The sequence below is a fragment of the Mus musculus genome, chromosome 8, assembly GCF_000001635.26.
Source record: "Mus musculus strain C57BL/6J chromosome 8, GRCm38.p6 C57BL/6J".
NCBI lineage: Eukaryota > Metazoa > Chordata > Mammalia > Rodentia > Muridae > Mus > Mus musculus.
The window spans coordinates 119,793,277-119,819,948 of record NC_000074.6 but is presented as its reverse complement, the minus strand read 5'-3'; the positions used below and the strand labels follow the sequence as shown (position 1 = coordinate 119,819,948).

General features: G+C 51.6%; 1 protein-coding gene across 1 annotated transcript in view; it reads left to right on the top strand.

Moving 5' to 3' along the window:
• The window catches only part of Cotl1 (coactosin-like 1 (Dictyostelium)), a 31,366-nt gene extending 20,631 nt beyond the window's left edge, over nt 1-10,735 (top strand). Inside the window, exon 4 of the mRNA NM_028071.3 lies at nt 9,594-10,735. Coding sequence (NP_082347.1) covers nt 9,594-9,704 — 111 coding nt within the window. The 3' untranslated portion in view covers nt 9,705-10,735. The remainder of the gene's footprint in view (nt 1-9,593) is intronic.
• Nucleotides 10,736-26,672: the final 15,937 nt, after the last annotated feature.

Here is a 26,672-nt window from a genome sequence, read left to right as displayed (position 1 = left end):
AGGTCAGGACCTCAGAAGAGAGGCCCACTAGTGATCTCTGTGGTAGCCAGTTCTGTAAAAGACCCCCGACCGCCATCTTGGGCCAGGAGTGGGTGTTATGAGGTCCCAGTTCAGAGCCCTGCTGGGAGGTGAGGTGTGCTGGGGGTCGCTCAAATGAGGAGCTGGGATTCCTGGGCAGGTGGGGGTACATGCCTGTAACCCTAACACCTGAGTGTGGAGGTAGGAGGATTAGGGATTGAGGCCTGCCTGGAACTGGGAGTCAGAAAGGTCTGTGTTTAGAGCTGAGCCCTGTCCACGGCTGGGAAAACCAGACAGATGCCCCCTTCTCCACCAACCAACCACAGGGCTGCAGGGAGCTGGACTGTTCTAAGGACAGTGCCCCGAGTTGGGGAATGTGCTGAGCAGACAGCTCTCCTGGCCGAGGTTGCCATGCCACACTGTTGTGCCCGGGAGAGCACACCCGGTCTTTGTTCTGGTGCCTCTGCAGGCTTCTGAGGACAATGTAGTGGACAGCAGGGGAGACTACCCGGTGCCATGGCAAGCTGCCTTGTGTCAGAGTGGATCAGGCAGGCCTTGCAAAATGCTCTAACTCACACGCATATATATATATATGTGTGTGTGTGTATTCATGATTATTGAGTTAAAAATATTATGTACATATAAACAATGTGTGTGTGGGGCGTGCATATGGCCGTCAGAGAACAATGTCATGGGGTCTCATTCTTTCCTGGGGTTTGGGGTCGAAATCCAGTTACAGGTAGCTGCAAGCTCCTGTGCCTGCTGAGCCATCTTTCTTGCCTAAGGGAGACTGTTTTGAAGATGGGGTTTCATCTAGAACATAGAGGGGAGCCTGGGAAGGCTTTAAGCCAGGGAGAGAGGCTGGCTTTGCTCAGGGAGAGGCCCCACATAAACCAAGCTGCTTCAACCAGCTGGCCATTCTGTGGCTAGCTATGGCTTGCTGTCCCTCACCAGACTCCAGACCCACTCGCAGCCCATGGCCAGCCTGCCTGTCTGGGTGTGATGCTTTCGAGGTACCTAGCAGCCAGGCCCAGCACAGAACCATGAAACACCCCCTCTGTGCCAGACTGAAGGTGTGAGACCTCCCTATGATGGCCCAGGTACCCCGGGCATGTTCTGGGGGGCTTTGCCCTTTTCTGGCACCTCTCCATTCTTCTGTCTTCTGGTGATTTGCCTCTATACGGTCCCTTTCAGAGCAAACCTACACCACACACAGTTTGTGTGGCCCATGGTCACGGCAGCCAGGCACTATTTGGTGAGAGCCCACCACAGACATGAGTCTAATGCTGGTCGTGTGCAGTCTTTCTCGTGTAGACCTCAGCCCCCCATTGGTTAGGAGCTCACACAGATCATCATGTCTCTGGTTCCTCACCCCCCTGAATCTCTGTTTCCTCGTCTGAGCAATGGGATGCCAGTCTAACACACGGAAGCAGGGGAATAAGAAATGAGATGGCCTGTAGGGTGAGTGCGCTGCTATAGATACCTAGTTCCTTCCTTTTGAGAGGGTCTCATGTTGCCCAGGTGTGTCTTGAACTTACCATATGTAGCTGAGGTGACCTTGAACCCCTGAAATCCCTGCCTAAAACCCCTAAGTATCCAGATGATAGGTGTGCACCGCTGCGCCCTGTTTATACAGCGCTGGGGTGGAACCCAGGGCTTTGTGTATACTAGGCAAGCACTCTACCAACTAAGCAAGCCCCTGTTTACTTACGTATTCGATTTTTTGTTGAATTATGGACACATCCTGGTATTTGCTGAGAGGGAACATCTTTGAGGCTAAATGTTGTCATTTTAAAACAATCCTGTTTACTGATTCTTTGGAGGGAACTCCCAAACGTGCATGTGGCTAGGAACAAGAAATTCTATGCCTTTTTTTTTTCTCTCTCTTTTTCTGGAGATTAAACCTACGGTCTCCTACACGAAGGGTGGGTGTTCCCTTGTGTGGCTAGTTCCCCAGCCACAGGCAGCTTTGATTAGGCAGGAGTTAAGGATCCAGCCTAGATTTGACCTCTGGCCTGTCAATTGACCCATAGGTAGGGGCTGCTTGGAGCTCTGGGTTAAGGATTCTAAGGTTGAATCTTGACAGAGGTCTGACGATTGATTTGTGATGTCTGCCATGGACATCGGCGTAGAGAGTGGAGTACAGTTCCTACTCCTTGGCTCTCACAGAACTAGATAGAGTCAGAGGTCAGGTCGGGTCGGGTCAGGTCAGGGCAGGCGGAGTCAAGGCTTTGGTGAGTGTTTAGGAGGTGGAGGAGCCGGTCCCAAGCACTTTCCCCTATGTGAAAAGGAACAGTATGGGATCAGCTGCTCAGGGCTGGCTCACAGCAGGATCTTGGGACATCTGTCTGCTTGCATTCTGTTCCTGGTACCTCACGATGTGCCCGCCTGTGTGTGCCCTTGGTTTTCTCCCTGAGTAGGAAGGTGACTTGCACCTTTGTATCCGAATGTGTCAACCACTTGGCCTGCCGATCCGTTTGTTTCCTTCATCCTCTTTTGATGAGTCATGCCTGCTTTAAGAACCTGGTCTTTTTGAGTAAATTATACCTTGCTGGTCGGGTTTTCAGACACTGAATAGGTGTAGGAGGTCACAGAGGGGGTGGGAGGGCTAGCCAGGCACTTCTGTTTCTTTCTGCTCAGCCTCCTGCAAGGCTGCCTTTTTTCCTGGCAAGAAGGGCTGCTGGGTGCTGATTGCTTTTATTCAGCACTCAGAGGTCTTTGGCTTAAAATTCGTGGGGAATTCCACTTGGGGAAAGGCATTTGATTGTTACCAGTGGGTGTCTCGTCCACTGTGCCTTAGCTCATGTGTGTGGGAGAGAGTCTACACCCAGCACAGAGGACATGTTCCTGGGTGCCAGATGAGCCCAAAGCAAGCACGGAGCCTTAACATGGAACCATGCTGTGATCCTGTGTTGGTTGCCCATGGATTCTGGTATCCATGGTGGGACTTAGGCAGGACCTGGGGTGACTGATGTGGATCTGTCTGGAGGACCCTTATCCCCTCCCTCTCCTCTTTCACAGGACTGGGGAGCCGCTGAATGCTGCTTTCAGGGCCTCTGCTCCTTGTCTCTCAGAGAGAGCCACAGCACTGGAATGTGGCCTCTTGGTGTATAGTATAGGCTAGTGATTGCCTTAGTGAGTGTTAAGCCAGTGCAGGTTTGGGGGCGCAGTAAGGGGCGTTGCTCCTCTTGTCTCTGGGTATAGAGGAAGCCACCTCTTCTCCGAAAGGTTTTCTCCTCTCCGGCTCTCCTCTAGCCCAGCTTTGGATGTTGCCGCTGGGTAGGTAGATATAGCCAGCATCTTCCATGTTTACCCAGGAAGCCCTGGGGCTGCCCCTCTTTGCAAATGAACACTGGGGATGAGGAAAGGGCCCCGGACATTGAACGAACCCTAAGCTTCCCTGCAGTCTTGAGGCAGAAGGGAAAGCTCCCATCACTTACAGACCAGCTGAGGACCAGTCAGCACTTGCCCAGTGCTGGGCACACCCAGCAAGCGTGCAGGCTCTTTGCATGCTCCAAAGCCCTCATTACAGCCTCAGCATGTGGAACTGTTTCTGCTCCTGTTTGCAGAGGAGGAACGGAAGCTCTGGAGGGCCAGGCTGCTGGAGAGCATGGGGCAACTTAGACTAAACCCCATTCTCAGCCAGTTTTAGCAAGAAAACTGGGTTTAAGCCATGGAGTCGGGGAGCCTTCAGAAGAGAGCTCGGGGTTGGGGATAGATCTCAGGGGGCCCCCAGCACCACGTAAGCCAGGCTTTGTAGCGGACACCTCTAATCACAGCACCAGAGAGGTGGAAGATCGGAAATTTAGGGTCATCCTTGGCTACCAGCAGGTTTAAAGCCAGCCTGAGTTTCATGAGAACCTGTCTGAAAAGGGGAAGAAACAATTTAAAGTCAAGGATAAGAGAATACTTATATGTATCTTAATCTAGCCCTGCAAACAGGCTCATGTGTGTATGGGTAGGTGTGTGTGTGTGTGTGCTTCTGTGTGCACGCTCATGTGCATGTAGGGGTGAGTGTGATGGGAGGTGGCCTTGTTGGTACAGGGATACAGATGAAAATCTCCTTGCTCTTTCTGATCTTGGTGTTGCTCCTGGGTCAGGCCTTAGCTGTCCGCTGATGTCGCTTGGTTTCTGCCCCTTTTACTTACCTACCTGGAAGGCGTCTCCCCTGTGGCCCTGGGAATTCTCCAGTGGTGCCCTTAGGTCTGAAGCTGACTGCTCAGTAGAAGTGGAGGCGGAGGGCAAGGGATCCCTCACATAAATCTTGAGGTTGGTACTTGCCTTGGGGTTTCCATTACTGTGATGGAACACCATTATCTAAAGTCAAGTTGAAGCCGGCGGTGGTGGCCCTCACCTTTAATCCCAGCACTTGGGAGGCAGAGGTAGGCGGATTTCTGAGTTCAAGGCCAGCCTGGTCTACAGAGTGAGTTCTAGGACAGACAGAGCTACACAGAGAAACCCTGTCTCAAAAAAACAAAAAACAAACAAACAAAAAAGTCAAGTTGAAGGCTAGAGAGATGGCTCAGCGGTTAAGAGCACTGACTGCTTTTCCAGAGGTTCTGAGTTCAATTCCCGGCAACCACATGGTGGCTCACAACCATCTGTAATGGAATCCAATGCCCTCTTCTGGTGAGTCTGAAGACAGCTACAGTGTACTCACATAAATTAAATAAATATTTTTTAAAAAATCAAGTTGAGGAGGAGTGGGTTTGTTTGCCTTACTCTTCCACATCGTAGCTCATCACTGAAGGAAGACAGGACAGGAAGTGAAACGGGACAGGAACCTGGAGCCAGGAGCTGGTATTGAGCCCATGGAGGGGTGCTGCTGTCTGGCATGTTCCTCATGGCTTGCTCAGCCCATTTCTTATAGAACCCAGGGGCTTGTATCATACATGATGGGTTGAGCCCTCCCCTGTCAAACACTAAGAAAATGTCCTCTGGGCGTCCCTACAGTCCGATCTTAACTTTCTCAATTGAGGTTCCCTCCTCTCAGATGACTCTAGCTTGTGTCAAGTTGACATAAAACTAGCCAGCATAGTGCCTGCCCAAGCCATGCATTTTGGAACGGTTAGTAGAATTCACACCCTAGATGGGAAGCGCATACCACTTGTGTCAGGCCTTTTGTTGGGGCGGGGGCCTGTTTGCCTGCCTGAGCTGCCTCTTCCAATTTCCCAGATGGGGAGGGACTGCCCTTGGAATAGCAGGAAAGAGGACCCTCAGCGTTGTCTCCAGGGCTGTCCATAGGTCACTTGAGACCATAAATGAGCTTGGATGGAAACTGGTAAACTCATTTAGAAAGATGTATAGGGAAGGGCTGGATCATAGGTATGGGAGATGCAGAAGGTTCCTGGAGTCAGGTAGGGTGTGGGGATAGGTGTTAGCTAAAGACTGGGAGTGACTGCCATTGGTCCAACCACATGAAGTCCTCACCGTGGTCCAAGGGGTAGGAATGATTTCCTAGGCTTTACCATATTCCTGCTGGGGGGGATGTGAGTCTGCACACACCCCTGACTTCAGCTGGGCAGTGTGGTCTCTTGTGGGGTGAGGAGAACAGAGCCAGGTTCATCAGCCCCGAGCCAGGCTCGTGGCGAGCAAGGCCGCAGTCTGACTGATTGTTGATGAGAGACATCAGCCCGTAGCGAAGACCCAGGCTCTGTCTCGGAACCACAGTATGGCTTGGGCTCCAGTGGCCTCAGAAATGCTAGCTGCCTGCCTTGGTCACTTGGAGGGAAAACCATTCAACCCAAGATGAGGGACTCTTGATTCTGCCTTCTAACTTTGAGGTTCCCCAGAACAGCAGGAGTGGAAGGTCGTGACCTGGGGGGTGGGGATGGGGAGGCTGGAACGTGTGATCGGCACCCCCACACTGCTCTCCCACAGTAATAGTCCCAGAGGATCCGTCTCTGGCCTCTGCAGGCAGCAACTATAAAAAACGAATCTGCAGACAAAGTTGTCTTCTGTGGCAGCAGAGAGGAGAGAATGTCCCGTGTGGCTGACCCCACGTGGCTGTTCTGTCAACTTTGGAGACTTGGAAGCATTCGCTTCATGGCGATTTGGTTTTAAATGTGCCTCAAGGTTCGAGGTGTTTTTTTTTTTTTTTTAAGTTTGGGACAGTGAATATGTGTGCACGTACGTGGTGTATCTCTGGTAGAGTATAGACGATTTTGCCTATTTACATTTCTTGCTCTGTACCATTCACTAGTCTGATCTCCTTTTTGAGACGGAGTCACATGTACTAACTTTGTGTGGGGATTTGTGCACACCACAGCAGCATGTGGAGTCTGGACAGCGTGCAGGGGCTGGCCTCTCCTTTCATGGGGGGGGGGGGGGGGCGGGGCAGGGCGGGGATCTGAGATCATCAGGCTTCGAGACGAGTGCCTTTACCTTCTGAGCCATCTCCCCACCCAGTCTCGAATTTCTGATCCTCTTCTCTCTGGGATTACAGGCCTGCGCCAACACGCCAGGTTTATGAAGTGCTGGGGCTTGAACCCAGGGCTCTGTGCACGCTAGGCATGCCCTCCGCCAGCTGAGCCACGTGCACAGCCCCTGTTTGTTTGTTGAGACAGAGTTTTGCTATGTAACACAAACTGGCTTCAGACTGGTGGGCAGTCAGTCTCCTGCTCTCTGGGCTTGCATCCCACACTGCCTGGTTGTAGTGTGACCACGGGACAGCTCTTGTGGTTTTAGCCATAGCTGCACCCAGCCCTTAGAACTTCCCTTTAGATTTCTTAGTCCTTATCTTGTCTTCCTAAACTCTTGTTCCTGACCCAGACTTCAGGTTCTTCTTTACATTGCCATATAAGGCTGTCAAACAAGCAGAGGACTTTGAACTTCCTCTTAGGCTTCTTGCCCCATTGACTTCCTTGCTGGGGCACCCGCGCCCCTCCCCCGTGCCGCTGGCCTGGGAGTTGAGACACAACTCTCTATTCTCTTTCCAGACCTGGGGTCCACTGCCTTCCATGGTCTGGGTCACATGCATAAGCTTAGCAGTGCTGGCCCTGGGGCTGCTGGGAAGGGTCTTTGAATTTGGGGCTGCATAAGGCTGTCTCAGCTCTGCCCCCAGGGCCTTATCGTAACCTGGTAAAAGGCTAATGTATTGAGGGTGGATTCAGTCAGATTGTGTGAGGCTTGCCTCTCTTGGCAAATATTAACCCCTCCTCCATATCCTGCCATGTCTTGGTGGCCTTGCTCATGGTATCTAGGAAGCCGAGAACGTGATCTTTCTGGTGCTATGGCGACTTTGCTGATTTTGGTTTTTATTGATGTAAAATCCATTTAATGTAAAAGTAAGCTCTTTAACCACCCCTCCCTAGTTCCAAAGCATTTTGCTCCCTTTCTTGATATCTACATATAGTAGTTGGGGGTGAGGACAGTGCTGGGGCTTGAACCCGCGCCCTCCTGCCTGCTAAGGTAAGCACTGAACTGAGCCACACTCCTGCTCTGAGGCTGTAGTCCCAGGTCTGTGACCTTGGGCAGGCATTGTGGTCTTCAGACTCTGTCTTGTTTGTAAAAGAAAAATAATCTTGATTGTCTTTGAGAATTTTTATCTTTTGGTTTTTCGAGACAGGGTTTCTTGTGTAGCCCTGGCTGTCCTGGAACTCGCTCTGTAGACCAGGCTGGCCTCGAATCCCAGAGAGCCACCTGTCTTTGCCTCCTGAGTGCTGGGACTAAAGGCATATGCCACCAGTTCCTGGTGTCTTTTGGAATCTGAAAAGCTGCCATTGGGCTGGTGTGGGGCAGAGTGAGCTGCTCTTCTGACCCCTGCTGGCTTGCAGTCACCTCCACGAACTGTGCAGTTTTACCACAATGCGTCTTAGATGACATCTGCCGTTTCCTGTTTTGTCTCCCACCCCTGGTCACCTCTGGTCTGCTTTCTCTGTGGATTTGCCTTTTTTGGACATTTCCTGTCAGAGGAACCAGACAGTGGGTGGCTCTTCATGTCTGTCTGTTTTTGCCCATGTTCAGGGATTTGTTCGCCCATGTTGCACCGGGCATTAGAATTTCATCGATGACTAATTAATGCGTCACCATTTGGAACGTCCATGCATTGAGGGTCTGCCTTACCCTCTCTTCTCATCTGATGGCTAGCTACCTGGGGTGCTTGGCTGTTTGGGGTGAATCACGTAGCTGTGAAGTCTGGGCATGTGTGTCTGTGCCCGGGTGATTTCATTTCTCTCAGGCAGAGCTTTCAGTGTCCAGCCCTAGGGTCATAGTTGCAGTTTTCCATATTTTGACACTGTAGCTTGGTCTCAGTACCACAGCACAGTGTGTGTGTGTGTGTGTGTGTGTGTGTGTGTGTGTGTGTGTGTGTAGCGATTATGGTGTCATAGGCCTGGGGATGTTGCTCAGTGGTAGAGTGCTTGCTTGCCTAAGACTAGGGCCTGAGCTCCTTCTCCTAGTACTGATGCAGGTGTGGGAGTACGATGTGCAGTGTTGAGGAGCATGCCTGTGGGGTGTGTGTGTGTGTGTGTGTGTGCGCGTGTGTGTACCTCTTACCGTACAGGCTTTTGTTGGCCTTAAATTTCTATTATCTGAGGCTGGCTATGAACTCCCACGCCTCCTGCCTCCATCTCCCTAGTACTGGCTTTACAGGTAGGTATGCCACCCTCGGCTCTTTTATGTGGATAATTTCCCAACCTTTGGACTCGTGTGCATCCTGCAGCTTTCTTTGTCTTCCCTTGAGATTTTCTTGGTTTTTATTGTGCCTCATAATCCGCATATAAAATGACGTAATTCTCACGGTTCAGTGTTGCCTGATAAGATACCTCCTGCTTCACATTCTCACGTGGGCCAGGCCCTGGGCTCATCTGATCAAAGCCTAAAGTCCTAAGAAGTGACCACAGTAGCAGTGTGTTTCCCAACTAGAGCTGGGCGCGTTTGTGGAATGAACGCCACTAATTCCCTGCGCACCTGCCTAAAACTTAACTAGGTTGGGAAGGCTAGGGTACCCACTGGTAACTCTGGCCTAATAATGGCTGAGGCGGCCTGTGGGAGCCAGCTTCTCCCAAACCCAGGTATGGCAGTGACAGGGGTGATAAGTGTAGCCACCAGCCAGAGCCTCCTTCCTTCTGTGTGCTCCCTCCTGTAATCTTATGAGATAGGGTCTCACTGCGCAGTTCGAGGTGGTCTTCGGATCACAGTAGTTTTCTCCCACCGCCTTACCCTCCTGTGTGCTGGGATTGCAGGTCCTTGCTAGCGGGTGTAGCTCCTCCTCCCCTCCGCCCCTCTTCTGGGGTTAACGCTGGCCACCTCCCATCTGTTTTCCTGCCTCACACCTTCACCCGCAGGTTTTCCCAGATGAATTTGACAGTGGAAAGGGACTTGCCCAAGGTAACACAGCCAAGGGAAGACAGTTCAGGGGTCGCGCTCCAGTCCAGCCCGTGGACTGGAGGCCGTGGCATCTCTACCCTGCTATCCGGGCTTTTGGCACAGGCTCTATTGGCATTTTTTTCCATTGCAATCTACTAGGAGTGTCTGGGGTGCCAGGGCTTCCTGCTGCGTTGCCTGGGCAACCCTGGACCTGCCCCCCCACCTCCTCCCTCACAGAGACTCTGAGCTCTTCTTTGTCCTTACAGAATTTTGCAAAGGAATTTGTGATCAGCGACCGGAAGGAGCTAGAGGAAGACTTCATCAGGAGCGAGCTGAAGAAGGCTGGGGGGGCCAACTACGACGCTCAGTCAGAGTAGCTACAGCCCCACAGCCCAGAGCCATCTGCCTGCTCCGCCAAGGAGGAGACTGCCGCCTCACGTCACCAGCCCACCAGGGAGGAGAAGCCATGAGAGGCACCAGCGCCACCAGTGTGTCCAACCCTCCCCTTCCCTCTCCCCCCTGTGGCCCCTCTCAAGCTCACCAAGCATCATTCTTTGAGACCCGCCCCCCCTTTTGTTTTAAAGAAGTCATTTTGGTGCCAGGGTCATGCATACCATCTGATCCCAGAAGCCTCTCTGTCACTGGCCCTGGACCTGGCATTTACCCCTGCCGTCACCGTGGCCTGCCTGGTCTAAGCTACCCTGGCCTTGAGTTGCTGAGGCCTGGTCAGGTGCCACCCCAGCTTGACCTGGCTGTTTCCTGCTAGCCCTACGCCGGCCACCAATACCAGGAGCTGTGCACACCTTACAGCCTTCATGAGCTCCCATGCGCGCGCATGCTCCTCAGAGCCCATAGATGTGGCCCCAGGCCTCACCCCTGTCCTGTTCAGAGTGGCCTTGAGCTGTCCCTCTGGTAGACACTGCTTGGCAGTAACAGGTTTAGGTCTGGCGTGGACCGAGTGTGAAGTGACAAATTTGCCTTAAATCTTGCCTGGCAGTGGCTCTGCCACGTGGTCTAAACTACCCTTTTGGCGAAGCCTTTCTGAAGCCTGAGAGGTCTGAGTCTGGCTGGGGGGGGGGGGGGGGGGGAGTTCAGGGTCAACCTCAGGGCCTCCAGGGTGACAAGGATGGAAAGGTCCCCTGCAAACAGGGAGGCTGGCATAGGCCTCAGGGCACCTGGAAGGCAGCAACGGTTGGAATCTTAGTCTGCAAATTCCAAAGATGGCTTTGTTTGCTTTTGAAGACAGCTGAGGCGGGCTTGGCTCCTCGAGAGCACTCGAAGATGGTTCTTTCCCTCCCTCCTCGCTCTTATTACTCTGGGGAAGGATGCTGCACCGGGCTGGGCTGTGAGGACCATCTCTGGCATTCCGACAGTTTACAGAAGTAAATGTGTTTTTCAAGAAAAATGAGTTGGGTTGTCTGCTTCGTGTATGTGAGTGGTTGTCCGCACTCACTGAAGGTGCTTCTGGACCCAGGGCTTCCCTTCTTCAGGAGCCTCGGGTAGCTCAGGCTATCCTCAAACTTTTGATATAGGAGAATGGCTTTGGCCTCGAATTCCTAATTCTCGTATGGCCATCTTTCAAATGGTGAAGTTACAGATGTGTACCACCTTGTCCTATCTCAGTAGCCCTTTTTGGTTTTTCAAGACAGGGTTTCTCTGTATAACCCTGGCTGTCCTGGAACCCACTCTGTAGACCAGGCTGGCCTCAAACTCAGAACTCCATCTGCCTCCCAGGTGCTGGGATTAAAGGCATGTGCCACCACTGCCTGGCTCTCAGTAGCCTTTTAATCCACTGCCCCCACTCTTCCAGGGGATCCAGGTTCAGTCTCCAGCACCCACACTGGGCAGCTCACAACTGCTTGTAACTCTAGCCCAGATGATCCAGGTTAACCCTGAACTCTCTGTGGCCCAGGGAAGCCTTGAAGTTGTCCTCCTCCTGCCTCCTCCCAAGCAGCTAGGCTCACAGGTCTGAGATGCACAGCCTTTTGTTTTGTTTCTAGCGAGACAGGGCCTCGCTGTAGCCTAGACTGGCCTCAAATTTGTGGCAATCCCCCCACCCCCCACCCAGCCTCCTGACCATATTGGGATTACAGGTGTGTGCCACCACTCCTGGCTTAGATTTTAAGTCTTAAACACAGAAGTAGATATTTATCTTCATTTTATAAAAAAACAAAATCAGAGACTGATCCCTCCTCCCCTGTCACAAGGCCATGACTGTGCTGCTGGGTGGCACAAAACCAGAGGTGACCCCCTACTCGACAAACTCAGTTGTGGCTGGTACTGCCTGCTCTTCTGGTTATAGCTGTGTGTCTTCAGGCAGGTTAGTCTCTCTGGGCGTTGAATGGGCAGCACAAACTGGGCATGATGGAAATCCCAGCACCTGAGAGGAGATGGGGGTCGGGGGTCGGGTCAGAAGGTCAGAGTCATCCTTTGTTACATAGTGAGTTTACAAGGCTAGCCTGGGCTACATGAGACATACCCCCTACATACACACACCTCAAAAAAAAGGGGGAGACACGGTTACCTCTGCAAGCCTTCCCTGCCCTCCACTCTATCCTGCCCTTGCTGGAGGCCTTATGAAGGGTGGGTTGGGATGGGATGGGGAAGGAAGGAGAGCCGAGAGAGGAAGCTTGGCTGTGACTATGGTGTGTGTATTTGTTCTACTGTTGATTGGTCTCTGGGGGACTTATCTATTTCACAACTACACCCAGCCCTCCTGGCATTGCTTATACTCCAGGGGTTATCTGGGGCTAGGTGGGGGGTGGGGAGCCCCACCCTAGGTCCCAGGGCGCCATCCAGACTGGGGAAAAGGCCTCTTCCCTGAGGGTAGATGTCCTGGATTTAGCCTGACTCAATCTCCTTGTTCCCCATTCCTAGAGAACCGCAGAAAAGATTAAAATGGAGGCAGAGCCAGGTTAGCTCCGGTGACCAGTTAAGGAAGAGGAGGTGCTGAGTAGAATCTCTGAACTCAACAAAAGTCTTAGGTAGCCCAGGCTGGCCTTGAAGTCAACACATAGCTGACCCTACATTCCTTATTCTCCTGCCTCAACTTCTTGTGTGCTAGGACACACCACCACACCCAGCTTTCTACCAACTGAGCTACTTCCCTAAGCCCACGGATGGGCCACGATTCTTCTAGAATATTACCCGGACCCTGTGAAGCGGGCTAAGAAGGGGCCTGGACAGTAGGTCCCATAAGATATGTTCCAAACCCAGATGGTGGACCTCCATTGGAAAAAGCGTCTTTAGGGATGTAATTGAATATAAGATGGATTAAGGAACATGGTGGTGTCAAAGGGAGATTCGGGCCCAGACAAGAGAGAAGAAAGAAAAGGGAGTGAAGAGGAGTCAGCTAAGGAGCCCCTGGGGCCTCAGGAGACAGTACACACTCTGCTGCTGTGGTGAACCTTCAGTTTAAACCTTCCTTCCCATTGCTCACCCCAGCCTCTCCAGGTTGGGACTGTGTCCCTGTGCCTGGACTGTCCTTGCCCAGGCAGGAGTCTGGGGAGAGGCCAGCAGTCTGGTCCTGCTGCACTACCAGGCCACACAGACACCAGCTCTCAGACCAGGTCAGCGCTGTGCCAGGTAGAGCCGGGGACTTCCTGGTTGTCTTCTGGCTGCCTCTACCCACAGCCCCACCTCAGGAAGGCAGCTGTCTTGTTCACCTCTCCAACCACCAAGCCTGCCCCTCTTAACCAGGGGCCTAAGCCAACCCCCCTGATTCCTCCTCAGTGGTCCCCAGGGAGCTGAGGTAATGTGAGGGAGCCCTGCAGCTGAGGCGGCTGTGCTCTGCTCGCAGGTGGCAGATAGTGACTGCTCTGTGTGGTTCACGGAGGGTCTGAGGACAGAGCACTGGGCCTGCAGGGCTCGAGGAGCCCTTCCTGTCCTATGTGGGGACTGGCCGGGGGTGCCGCCTACAGGCAGGGGTTGGGGATCAAGAAAGGAAGGAGGTCCCTGGGAAAGAGGGGAAACGGTTCTGGCAAACCCACACAAGCAGATGCTAATGTGTTTCTTTGCTCCTTGGCTCATCCCCAGAAGTTCCCATGGCTGATGTCACCCTTGGTGACGTGCCAAGCCATGGTGGCACACACGGGGGAGGCACACAGTGAATCTTCCCAGAAATCCTCCGGCACGAAGGTGGGCACCCCAGGAGAGTCAGTATCATTCAGGCACAGTAGTAGTAACACGATCTAGGTGTGTGTGCCGTGTGTGTGTGTGTGTGTGTGTGTGTATCTATGTGTGTCTAAAGGGGGTGAGTGTGTAGTGTATACACGTGTGTGTGTGCCTGTGTGTATCTGTGTGTGTGTATCTGTGCATGTGTGTGTGTATATCTGTGTGTGTGTCTAAGGGGGTGAGTGTGTAGTGTATACATGTGTGTGTGTGCCTGTGTGTATCTGTGTGTGTGTATCTGTGCATGTGTGTGTGTATATATCTGTGTGTGTGTCTAAAGGGGGTGAGTGTGTAGTGTATACATGTGTGTGTGTGTGTGCCTGTGTGTATCTGTGTGTGTGTATCTGTGCATGTGTGTGTATATCTGTGTGTGTGCCTAAGGGGATGAGTGTGTAGCATATACACGTGTGTGTACAGATCAAAGGACAATGCTGAGTATCTTCCTTAGCTAATCGCCACATTATTTTAAATGACATGAAATGAAATCTAGTTTATTGTGTCTGCGTGGATCGAGGGGGTGATGGGCATGCAGACACAGATGCCGAGGCACTTACATGGAGGTCAGAGGACAACGCCGCGGAGTGTGTTCTCTTCTGTGGTTACCCCTCAAATCACCAGGCTCGTACAACCAGCACCTTTGCCTCTGAGCTATCTCCCTGGCTCCCCTCCCGACTCTCTGTGACAGGCTCTCTCACCGAACCTTGTGCTGTCTGGAGCGGCCTGCAAGTCCCCCATCTGTGCCTCCTGAACACTAGGATTTAGACATGAACCCTGCTGGAGTTTTTACACGATGGGTGCTGGGGATCTGCGCTCAGGCCCAGGCAGCCAGTACAACCAGCGCTTAATGAGCTGAGCCATCTCTCCAGTCTCTAATTGTGCTTTTTCAAACAAATGTTCCCCCGGGACACCCAGCAGCCTGCGGGATCCACGGTGCCTTCAACAGGTGACTTGGTTCAAAGTCCATCTGGAGGAAAAGCCAGCAGGGAGCTGGAGAACGGGGTGACTTGCATGGGTACAGGCAACAGTGGGGACAACAGGGGGACTGGCTTGAGCTGAAGGTGGGGTTCGGTGACAGAGCTGTTGCCTGGTGTGCACAGAGAGTTTGAAACCCAGGACTGTTCAAAAACAGACTGAAAGAAATTGTTCCAAATTGAGTCTGAAGCCTCCTGCCATCCCCATGAGGCTGGCTTTGTTGGTCTACAAGATCTAAAAGGTTGTGCTCAGCTTTTAGTTGTGAGTCGCGACTCCTCGAGGTTGCGCATCAGATCTCTACCTTACAATTCATGACAGTAGCAAAAAATGACAGTTTGGGCTGGGCAGTGGTGGCGCATGCTTTTAATCCCAGCACTTGGGAGGCAGAAGCAGGCGGGAGTTCTGAGTTTGAGGCCAGCTTAGTCTACAGAGTGAGTTCCAGGACAGCCAGGGCTACACAGAGAAACCCTGTCTCAGGGCGGGGGAGTGGGGGGGTGGGGGTGGGGGGGATTACAGTTACAAAGTAGCAACAAAATAATTTTATGGTTGGAGGGTCACCACAGTGTGAGGAACTGCATTAACGGGCTGCAGCATCAGGAAGATTAAGAACCACTGATGGAGATGGTAAGTCTGCACACAGGAGCTTCCTGGACTGTCCTGATGGCCTCCAGGCCTGGTGGCTCCTCCAGAGCCCTGCAAGTCCTGCAGTCCCCAGCAGCCTGCTTTGGCCTGGGCGCTGGCTGCCAAGTTGAGCGCTTCTCGATGCCTCTGCTTCCTCCAGCCTCCAGCAAGTCAGAGCCTGGTGACCATCGGGGGCCACCGATGACCACTCAGTCCTGTCAATGACAAAATCCAGCTCTCACCTCCAAGGGGATAAGAGACGTTTAGTCTGGAGTGACCATGGCGGAGGAAGCACAGGTTTTGGTTACTCCAAAGTCCATATTGGAACCTGGAATCAGTTTCACGAAGATTCCACAGGCAGAGGGCAAAGGAAATTAACATGGCAAGCCGGTTACAGCAAAGGGCGGTCTCGGTGTTGGCTGAGACGCTTAGCCATTTAGTTAGTGGGAACATGGCTTTATTAACAGATTCCGAAAGATTTTATCTGTTAGTCACAGAATGGTACCTCTGACAGAGAGGGAGGGAATAGCTGTTTAGGAGGCTAAAGAGAGTCCAAGATAAATTGAAATTAGGCTCTGGACTGCCAACCTTTCAACCTCTCTGCAGCCGCTGAAGGGCACACCAGTTATCCGGCTTTGTGGAAGGTTCCATTGAACGTGCAAAGTCTTTCTGAGACTTTTGTTCACAGCTCAGAGTGGGTGCTAACTAGGTGGGGGAGCACACAGAGGCGGGTGGCTTGCAATTCCGTTCTCCTTTCAGAGTGGCTCTCTTGAGAAGGGTCTTGGACCTGTGGGGACAGATGCCAGCCCTGTAGCCCCACCCCACCCCTGCAAGGTGAGTCTTAGGTCCTTTAATGGCCATTTGCTTAGTGAGAGCAGAAAGAGCCACACCTGAAGACAGAATTGTAAGGCAGACTCCACTCTCCATCCTACTACCGAATCTGCCCACTGCGGGTGGGAGAGGGGGCATGGGACGAGGGTAGTCTACAATTCCCAATGCAGCCCCAAGGCCCCACTGACCCAGTGTGAGGTCCATCCTTGGCTCATAGCCAGCCTATCCCACTTCAGGCTGGAAAAGAAACGTGGGGTCCATTTTAGAGATTTTTTTTTAATGGACTTAATTTTTCTTTAAAAAGTTTTTAGCTTGGCACGCTAAAAGCACGGAGGTGGCCGGGCTTGGCTGGCACACACCTTTAATCCCAGTATTGAGGTGGCAGAGGCAGGTGGATTTCTTTGGAGTTTGGGGTCAGCCTGGTCTACATAATGGGTTCCAGGACAGCCAGGACTGAATAGTGAGACCTTGTCTCAGCAAAGCAAAGCAAAACAAAGCAACAAATGAATGAAAAACTATAAGTACAATAAAAGTCCCACAAAAACAAAGAAGACAGCCGGGCATGGTGGTGCATGCCTTTAATCCCAGCACTTGGGAGGCAGAGGCAGGCGGATTTCTGAGTTCAAGGCCAGCCTGGTCTACAAAGTGAGTTCCAGGACAGCCAGGACTACACAGAGAAACCCTGTCTTGAAAAACCAAAAAAAAAAAAAAAAAACCAAAAAAAAAAAAAAAAAACCCAAACCAAAAACAAACAAAGAAGACAAAACATTCATATGCTGCCTCCCAAGGGTCACCATTATCATCACATATAGGGGTATAGCCCTCTAGACTCTTTAATACACTGTGAACTCTCATGTCTTCAAATTGTGACCATGTTTGGTCATGTGTGTGTACATGTACCCGTGTGCTTGTGTGTGTGCGCCTGTGTGTGTACATGCTTGTGATTATGTGTATGTGTGCGTGCGTATGTGTGTGTATAGACTCTAGAAATCAATATTGAGATGTGTTTCCTTGATAGCTCCCACCCATATTTTATCTTACTTGTAGTTGTTTGGAGGGCTGGGGAGATGACCCCAGGTAAAGGCACTTGCTCTCTAGCCTGGGCCCAGAGTTCGATCCCTGGGATCCACAGGGTAGAAGGAAGGCACCAAACCCACTCCTGTAGGTTGTCTTTTGACCACTAGTCATGCAGACCCCAACCCTCCCCCCATGCATGCACTTGTGCATGTAATACTCACAGAGGCCAGTAGAGGGTGTCAGATCCCTCTGGAGCTATAGACAGCTGTGAGATACCATGTGGGCACTGGGAATTGAACCTGGGTCCTCTGCAAGAGCAACCAGTGCTCTTAACACAACCAAATCCCCAGATTGTGTAGTGTACAGCTTGTATAACAGTACCCAGAAACCCCCTCTTCAAAATTTGAATCAGAGAGACTTCTCCGATTAGTTCTCAGCTTCTTTTAGCACACCTGAAGATACAATCACCCTGGGCTTACATCATTGCAGTGTGTCTAGGGCTAAAACCCAGTCAAGGCTGTGTGCTGCCTAGCTTTTATGTTACCTTGACACAGCTAGGACCATCTGGGAAGATGCATTTTTTTTTTTCAAGAGAGGGTTTCTCTAGGTAACAGCTGTGCCTGGCTGTCCTGGACTTACTCTGTAGACCAGGCTGGCCTTGAACTTACAGAGATCTACCTGCCTTTGCCTTTCAAGTGCTGAGATCAAAGGCGTGCTCCACCACACACAGCTAAAAGAAGGAATCGTTGAGAAGTTGTCTCCGTAGGGTTGATCTGTAGGTAAGTCTGAGGGGGCATTTTCCCTGATGCTTGATGTGGGAGGGCCCAGCTCACTGTAGACAGTGCCATGTCTAGCCGGGTGGTTCTGAGCAATACAAAACAGCAGGCTGAGCCATCTATGAGGAGCAAGCCAGGAAGCAGCACTCCTCCAGGGCCTCTGCATCAGCTCCTGCCTCCGGGTTCCAATAGGTTCTGTAGATGATGGGCTACGGGCTGTAATCTGCAGTCCCCACCCCCACCCCCGAATTGCTTTTGGTCATGGTATTTATCATAGAAATAAGAACCGGAACTAAGACAGGCTGCCTGGGCTGGAGAGATGGCTCAGCGGTTAAGAGCACTGACTGCTCTTCTGAAGGTCCTGAGTTCAAATCCCAGCAACCATATGGTGGCTCACAACCATCCGTAATGAGATCTGATGCCCTCTACCGGGGTGTCTGAAGACAGCTACAGTGTGCTTACATATAATAAATAAAATAAATCTTAAAAAAAAAAAAAGACAGGCTGCCTGTGAGGGGAAGGGTAAGCTGCCTGTGAGGGGAAGGGTAGGCTGCCTGTGAGGGGATGGGTAGGCTGCCTGTGAGGGGATGGGTAGGCTGCCTGTGAGGGGAAGGGTAGGCTGCCTGTGAGGGGAAGGGTAGGCTGCCTGTGAGGGGATGGGTAGGCTGCCTGTGAGGGGATGGGTAGGTTGCCTGTGAGGGGAAGGGCGTGCTCCCCTCCCCCACCCCATCTCCCTGGCATCCTTTCTTCAGCTCCTTTTGCCTTCGCCTCTGGATGGCCAGGTTTCTGCCCTGGCTGGCCCTGGCATTGTTGAATAACTGAAGGAATTTACTTTCTCAAGCCACAATAGTTTATAGAGTCAGAACCGGTTAGTCACACTTGTTGTAAACAGCCCAGATGGGGGTTGCCATGGCAACTCTGGGACTATCTCTTAGACAGCTTCAGGGATGAAGGCAGAGCATCCTCCAGGGAGCAGCACCCCACCCCCACCCCTGGCACAGCCGAGATTCAGCTGGCACTGGGGCCACCATCCTCTTAGGCTGTCTTAATTTCCTCTTTGTGAACCCCACATTGTGCAGCCACCTTCAATCATAAACCTCTTTGGGCCTCAGTTTGGTCCTTATGACTTTAAAAAATAAGAATATAATGACAGTCTTCATCGTAAAGATTGCTAAGGAACACACAGCATGTGGTTGGTGGGTCACAAATGGGGGATTCAGCTCAGTGCCCGGCAAATTGTGGTCACTCACTGCAGGACAGCTATTAAGGTTGTGATTTGCAAACTGGGTTCAATGGCTGACATCTGCATTCTCCCTTGGGAGGCTGAGGTAGAAGGATCAGGGGGTTCAAGACCAGCCTGTGGTACGAAGTACCTGCCGTTATCTAACTATGATGAGGTCAAAATAGAAAAGCTTCCCCTCACCATGGGCTGTGTAAGGAACAGCAGAGGTTACCTAAGGAACCCGGATGTGGGGTGCCAAGGCCCTCCTTGTTACGGGGACTAAGAAGGTGTCCTGGGATCCGGTGGCTCTTGCCCATCCCCCAGCTGTCCACGTCTCCCAGAGGTCTTTGCAGTTCCTAACTTTGTTTTCCGCCTTCTGCTCTTTACTCCTTGTGGCTCCTTGGGTGCTGAGGATCGTCCAGGGCTGGGATGTAGCTCAGTGGGAGAACGCTTGCTTGGTGTCTGCAAAGCTCTGGGTTCACCTCCAACAACCACAAAACCTAAGCAGAACCACCACCACCGTCAAAATGGAATCGCACAACTGCTCTTGGATCTGGGTGCAGATTTGGTTGGTCCAGGTCCCTGCCTTCTCGTGAGCCCGGAAGCCAAGAGGGAGGCAGAAGCCCTCACCACTGTCTGTCAGGATGCTGTGTGGTGTCTCAGCTTTGCTCGGGTCTAGGTGTTGTAGCAAGGTGCGGTATCAGGGTGTGGCGTCAACCCCTGGACCCCAGTCAGTGCCTGAGGCTGCTCCATCAATTTCCATTCCTCTGTTCTATGCTCCCTGGGGTCCAGGGTGAGGGACCATTTCACAGCTGAGCCCGGAGCGGGCTCCCCAAGCAGTCCTTCATTTCTTCCACCTACCAATACCAGAATCAAACTGTTCTATGCTTGAGATACTGGCATGGGAGATGAGGTATTTTCTTCTTTCTCTTCCCCTCCAAGGGTCCTTGGCCAGCACCTGAGCGCCATGGGGGAGGGGCTTAGTGTGGGAACAAGTGTTTACACTAATGAAGAGCAGTTGGTCTGAGAAGACGCAGATGAGAGAAATGACTTTGTGTTTCGTTGGGATGGTGTGATGGCTTGTATACACTTGGCCCAGGGAGTGGTACTATTAGGAGGTGTGGCCTGTTGGAGTAGGTGTGTCACTGTGGGTGTGGCTTTAAGACCCTAATCCTAGCTGCCTGGAAGCTTAAGTATTCTGCTAGCAGCCTTCACATGAAGATGTAGAACTCTCAGCTCCTCCTGCACCATGCTTGCCTGGAAGCTGCCACGCTCCCACCTTGATGATAACGAACTGAGCCACGAAAACTGTAAGTCAGCCCCAATTAAATGTTGTCCTTATAAGAGTTGCCTTGGTCATGGTGTCTGTTCACAAAAGCAAAACCCTAAGACAGGTGGCTATCCCTCCTCCCCATTGCACGTTCCTGTGGCTGTGTGTACCTAGGTCTCCTGTCTGCCTTTCCTCCCTCCCTCCTGCTCTCCCTCCCATGTTTTTCCCTCTCTCTTTCTCTTTTCCTTCTTTCCTCCCTACCCTCCCTGTTTCTCTCTCTCTCTCTCTCTCTCTCTCTCTCTCTCTCTCTCTCTCTCTCACACACACACACACACACACACACACACACACACACACACACAGAGGATTTCTCTGTACAACTCTGGCTGTTCCAGCATTCACTCTGTAGCCTGGCCTCACAGGCTGGTCTCCAACCCAGAGATCCACCTGCCTCTGCTTCCTCAGTACTGGAATTAAAGGCGTGCACCACCACCACCTGGTCTCTCCTAACTTTCAAGATAACCCCAACCTGGGATATTTAAGTGATTGGCATTTCTCCCAAACACCCCTGAATTGTTTAGGCCAGTGGGGAGGGTGTGGGGATCAGGCAGCCAGTGTTCCCACACTGTCCCATTTAGCCAGAACAAGGGGTGAGGGGACAGTGGGGCTCCAGGTTGTGGGAGTCCTATAAAGCTCGAGACAGATATACCCAGCTTTGTCTCTGGGTCCCACATACTCCTGCCAGGCCTTTCACAGATTCTAGAACATTCTCTTCAGCTGCCTGATTCCCTGGGCCCGTTTCCATGGCACTGCATGAAAGCTGAGCGAGCCTGGATGTTGTTTTCCTTGGGGTGTCTGGAGCCCCGCCCCCTTAGCCCCGCCCCCATCCTGTCTGACTTGGAGAGCCTGGGATTGCTTTCGTGCTTTTATTAGGTCCTGAGCAGATGCTTACAGGAGGGTCCTGACCGCTTCTGCCTGGGAGCTGGGCTGAGAGTGTGGGGGGCTGAGTGCCGCTGAGCCAAGAACAGAGGGAAATGAAATGCCTGCCGAGAGCAGGTCGGTGAGCAAGATGTCAGGGCAGCCACAGTGCCAGGGGCCTCAGGTGGAGGGAAGAGCTCACCCTAACTCCCTAACTTCCCTAATTCTGGGGGTTTCAGACCTGGCCTGTGGATGCTATGCCCAGAGTCAACTTGACAATGCCATCAAAGCCCAAAAATTGGCAGCCATGTGAACTCCAGCCCCCACCTTCACTGACAGTCTGCAGGTGCCTGCCCCCGGCTGCCTGAGGGTCCTCTGTGCCTCTGAGCTGCAGCTGAGGAGTCAGATCTCCATTGGATGAGGGCAGCAATAGCCTCCCCTGTCATGGCTGCCTAGCAACGTGAAGAGGCGGGACTTCCGCTTGATTTTTGGGGTGTCACGTGGGTTTAGTGGCAGAGGGGAAGCATTCTACAGAAGAGGAGGAGCCTGAGGCACGGAGAGCTGGGAGTGGGGTTTGAACATGGATCTGCTGGATCAGCAAGTGTTCTGGTCCATTTCTCCTCCCCACCCCTGCCTCCTCCTCCTTCTGTGATCTCTGCAACTGTCCGTTAAGGAACATTCCAGAACATTCCCCAACTGTTTCAGTTCGACAGGTGGAGATGCTCAGGTCGCCGTGGTCTCCAGAGCGAGGCGCTTGCTCTCCATGTCAGATTCCCTGCTTTCTCTGCCCAGGTCTACAATATAGAAAAAAGTTGCCACTGCTCAGGGCCAGAGTGGTGATCTCTGCTCTCACAGACAGGGCATCCCTGTCGCACCCCAGTCACCTTGTTACAGACACGAGCTTCCTCAACAGGCTCCGACTTGCACAGAGAAGCCTGGGAAGTAGAGACAGGAGCATCAGCCTGCTCTGGGCTCCTTCACATCTCCCTCGCTGCCTGGATCGAGTTGATGCTTTCGTCCACACAGGTCTCTGCCATGTCAGATACCTCATCACTAAGAGTTTTCCAGACCCTCTTCTAGAACATCACCTGTGCCCTACTGCAGACTCGGCACCCAGTTGTTTATTATTTTGAGCCTGGGTCTCATGTCAAGGACCCTGTCGCTGGTATTGAGGATAACTCAGGCATGGGGCGAGAACTCCATTAAAACTTGTGGAGTGTAAGGTCATAGCTCTGTGTGTGCCATTCCCCCTTGTCTCTATCTCTCTTTGCTTGTCATAGAAAGTGACCTGCAGCTAATGTGGTGGCACATGCCCATGACCCCAACACTTGGGAAACTGAGGCAGGAAGATAGCAGTTTACATTTTAGCTTGGGCTACATAGTGATAACCTGCTGGTGAGATGGTTCATTAGGTAAAGGTGCCTGGTGAGCCTGGCGGCCCAAGTTTGACCCCTGGAAGCCACGTAAAGGTGGAAGGAGAGAACTGAATCCACAAAGTTATCCTCCGACCTCGGTGCACATCCTGGGAGATCCACACTGTACCCAAGCATCACATATGCATGCAATAATAACAAAGTGAACCAGAGGTCTGGATGCATTTGTGAGTGTCTGGCACTCCTGGCATCTGATGGGCATCTATAGTGCACAGAGCGACCCCTGTCAACTGTGCCAGCTGTCAATGTTCTCTATGGTGGCAGCTCATGGAGTAAGTGTGTCACCTGCTTATATTACCTACCGATGAATGTTCTCATCCTAGCACACTGTGGTCTGAGGAGCAACTCTGTAGACAGCTATGCCTTGGTGCACTCGGGCAGGGTGGCCCTTCTGACACACAGAGAGAGCAAGGATCCTGTCAGATCACCCCAAATGGGTCATACCAGAGACTAGACAAGTACAGGTTTCTCCCACATGTGCTGAGCCAAGGCTGGAATGGTCAGTAGTGTTAGGAGAGCCACCCAGGGAACTTGGGGCCTTGTACTAAGAACAGACACATAAACCCCTCCCAAATAACCCAGCCCAGAGGTCTGTGTGTGTTCCAGCCTTCTCTGTCTGCCGCCTGATAGCTCAGGGCCTGACCAGTTCCTTTGCTGCCCGGTGTTCACCCATCTCCACATCTCTGTCAGTGTAATAAAATTGACAATATCACCTCTGCTCAGAGAGAGACTCCTAGCAGAGTAAATGAGCACCTGCCCTGTACTGTGGCCTGGATGAGTGAACACTGCCTGCCCAGCCCTGAGGCCTGTAGGGCACCCCTAGGCTTGGGCTACTGTCCAGTCTTGCTTTCCGGAGCCTTTCACTGGTTTATAGTGCGGAAAGCTGGAGCCACCGGCAGTGCCGTGGAGGGAAACCTGGGCCTTCCTCTTACTCTGTGTGCTTTAACTGCCTCCCCCATCTGGATCACTGCTCTGTCACAGGAGACAGGCAGGGGGGGGGGTGGGGTGGAACCTGGAGGATTAGGTGCCAGAAGGACAATTGTCCTCAAGGGACCTGGGAGGTGATTCCGATTCCTCCCACCTGGAAAGCAGATGGCTTAGAGCGAAATCAGGTTCGTTCTCTCTCTCTCTCTCTCTCTCTCTCTCTCTTTCTCTCTCTCTCTCCTTTCTTTCTTACTTTGTTTCTTTCTTCCCTCCTTTCTTTCTTCTTTCTTTTCTTTGTTTCTTTGTTACTTTCTTTCTTTGTCACTTATTTTCTTCCTTTCTTGTTTTCTTTCTGTGCTGGGAATGGAGTCCTCAGATAGATATGCCAGACACAATACCTTTATTCCCAGACCCGAGTTTGTTGTTGTTTGGTTTTTGGGACAAGGGACAATCCAATGAGATTGTCCTTTGCAATGAGACTTTTTTACATAAAAGTCAGGGAACTAGGGATAGGTTGTGTTGGTTTCTGCAAAGGCTCACCTGATGTCACTCATTATTTATACAACACAAAACCGAAACCTGAAAGGGAAGGTGGTGGCAGGGCCAGCCTGTGAACTCAGTAGGAAACAGTAGATGGTACTTGACTTAAACCACGCCCTTGTGTGTACTGGGTGGTGTCCTGAAGCACCTGCAGTGGGGACCCTGGCAATGGGGAAACAAACTCCTAGGATCACTATGTCTTTGTAAGAAGTATTCACATCAGAGGAAAACCAGCAATGGGGTTCGGATTTTTTTCTTTTTGAAGACCCTTTTTTTAACTTATATTTTTATTATTTTTTAAGTTTTTGAGTTTTTCCTTTTTTTTTTAAAGGCTTATATTTATTTTATGTGAGTACACTGTAGCTGTCTTCAGACACACCAGAAGAGAGCATTAGGATCCCATTACAGATGGTTGTGAGCCACCATGTAGTTGCTGGGAATTGAACTCAGGACCTCTGGAAGAGCAGCCAGTGCTCTTAACCACTGAGCCATCTCTCCAGCTCCAATTTTCAGTTTTTCAAGACAGGGTTTCTCTGTTCTAGAGACAGGCTAGACAGGCTGTTCTTGAGACAGGCTGTTCTTTGACAGCCCCAGCTGTCCTCCAACTCACTCTGTAGACCAGGCTGGCCTCAGACACAAAGGTTGGCCTTTGTAGCCAGAGTGCTTCGATCAAAAGCGTGTGCTAGCACCACCCAGCTGAGGATCCAGCTCTTAAAGATAGTTGCAAGAGAGACCCGTGCCTAGACATCCCATGATGCTGTGGGGGTGACCATAAGGAAGGACAAGATGGTGACTTCATTATTCACGATTCTTAGTTTTCAAAGTGAGGCCAGTGGCCCGAGTGCCTCAGATTTCACTCTGAGCTGAAGCATCTGGGCCTGGGCTAGAGTTTCTGGTTTTCACCCTAGGGCTGACTTCATGGCCCCTTGGCATTCTGGGTGCCAGGTGTTGTTGGCCTGACCCCATGTTGGTCACCGAGGGACCTTTGGATTATTTTTCTCTCAGGGTCACAGCTTGCAGCTCGAGGCCACATCACCAACCAATAGGACAGCTCTTGAAAATGGGCGTGGAGAGTGGGCGTGGCAGTGCATTGCCTGTAATCCCAGCACGCGGGGTCTCCTGGAAGGAGGGTGGGGAACTCATTTTTGGTTTTGGCCACGAGGGAGTTTGAGGTCAGCTTGGGCTACATAGTGAGTTACAGGGTTACAGGCAAAGAATGAGTCTTAAAGCAAACTAGACCTGGACAGATGTGACTCTGACAACAGCGGGTCAGTCGCAGCGCAGCCGCACTTGAGAAGGCACGGGAGTCTGGGAGAGGCAGGGCTCCCAGCTCTGCTAGAAGGACCTTAAAACGCCTGATAGTTTGATGACATTAAGGGAAATCTAAATCTAAGGTGGAGATACCCACAGTCAGGGCTTTCTAGAAAGAACAGTGATAAACTGAACAATGTCTCCTTAATCTAATCCCTGGACACGAGGGCTGGGGCATGTGGCCACAGGGGCATTGCAGGATTAGCCTGCTGGGGGGCTGGGGGGTGGGGCCGTAGCCATAGATACAGGAGATCTAGGACTTTAGGGAAGGGTGTGGGTGGCGCTTCAGCCTCCCTTCTGTTTCCCACAATAAGTTCTCAGAAAAGACATGAGGGTTTTTGTTGTTGTTGTTATATTTTATTTGTTTGTTTGTTTGTTTAATGTGTATGAGTGTTTTTCCTGTGTGCATGTACCATGTGTGTATCTGGTGCCCACAGAAGTCAGAAGAAGGCATTGAGTCTCTAGGAAGTAGAGTAATGGATGGTTGTAAGCAACCTCTTGGGTGCTAGGACCCAAACCCTGGTCCTCTGTCAGAGCAACAATACTTTAAAACACTGAGCCATTTCTCAAGCCTTCTTGTTTTTATATCTATCTGTCTGTCTGTCTATCTATCTACCTACCTACCTACCTACCTACCTACCTACCTATGCTGCGTGCGTACACAAGTATCTGTTTTCTCCTTCCCCCATGTGGGTCCCAGGTTTTGGTGCCCAAACTCAGGTAATCAGGCTTGGCAGCGAGGTCCTTTGTATCCTGAGCCATCTCCTTGGCTCTGTGATTTTTATGAGATCCAATATGTCAGAGAAGGAGGCTGGCAAGAGGTCTCAGAGCATAAAGGAGATTGCCACCAAGACTGTTAGCCTGAGTTTGAACCCTAAGACCACATGAGAGAACTGACTTCCAGATGTTGTCCTCTGACCTCCCTGCACAAACTCATATGCTTCCCATGCACAAAATAAGTAAAATATAATAAACTTTAAATTGACAAGAGAGATGGACTGGCCTGATGTGGACTTGGTGAATCCTTGCACTCCCAGCTGACTACCAACGCAATGGCAAAGCATTAGTGTTCCGCTGTCACCTTGCATCCTTTAAATGTCTGCTTGGGGACCCACATGCTGCATCCTTACACACATCTGGCTCCTCCTCCCTGTCTTCACGGGAGTTTGGTTATGCTACAGTGTGCAGCTGTAGGCTGTTTTTCTCCTGTACGGTGTCTATCAACCACAGCTTTGGATCATTCTACTTCGGATGGGTATAAATGGTTCCCAGAGGGTAGCGATTTTTCTAGAGCTGCTAAGGATGCTCTAGACCGAGTCCTTATACATGTTCGCATCTCT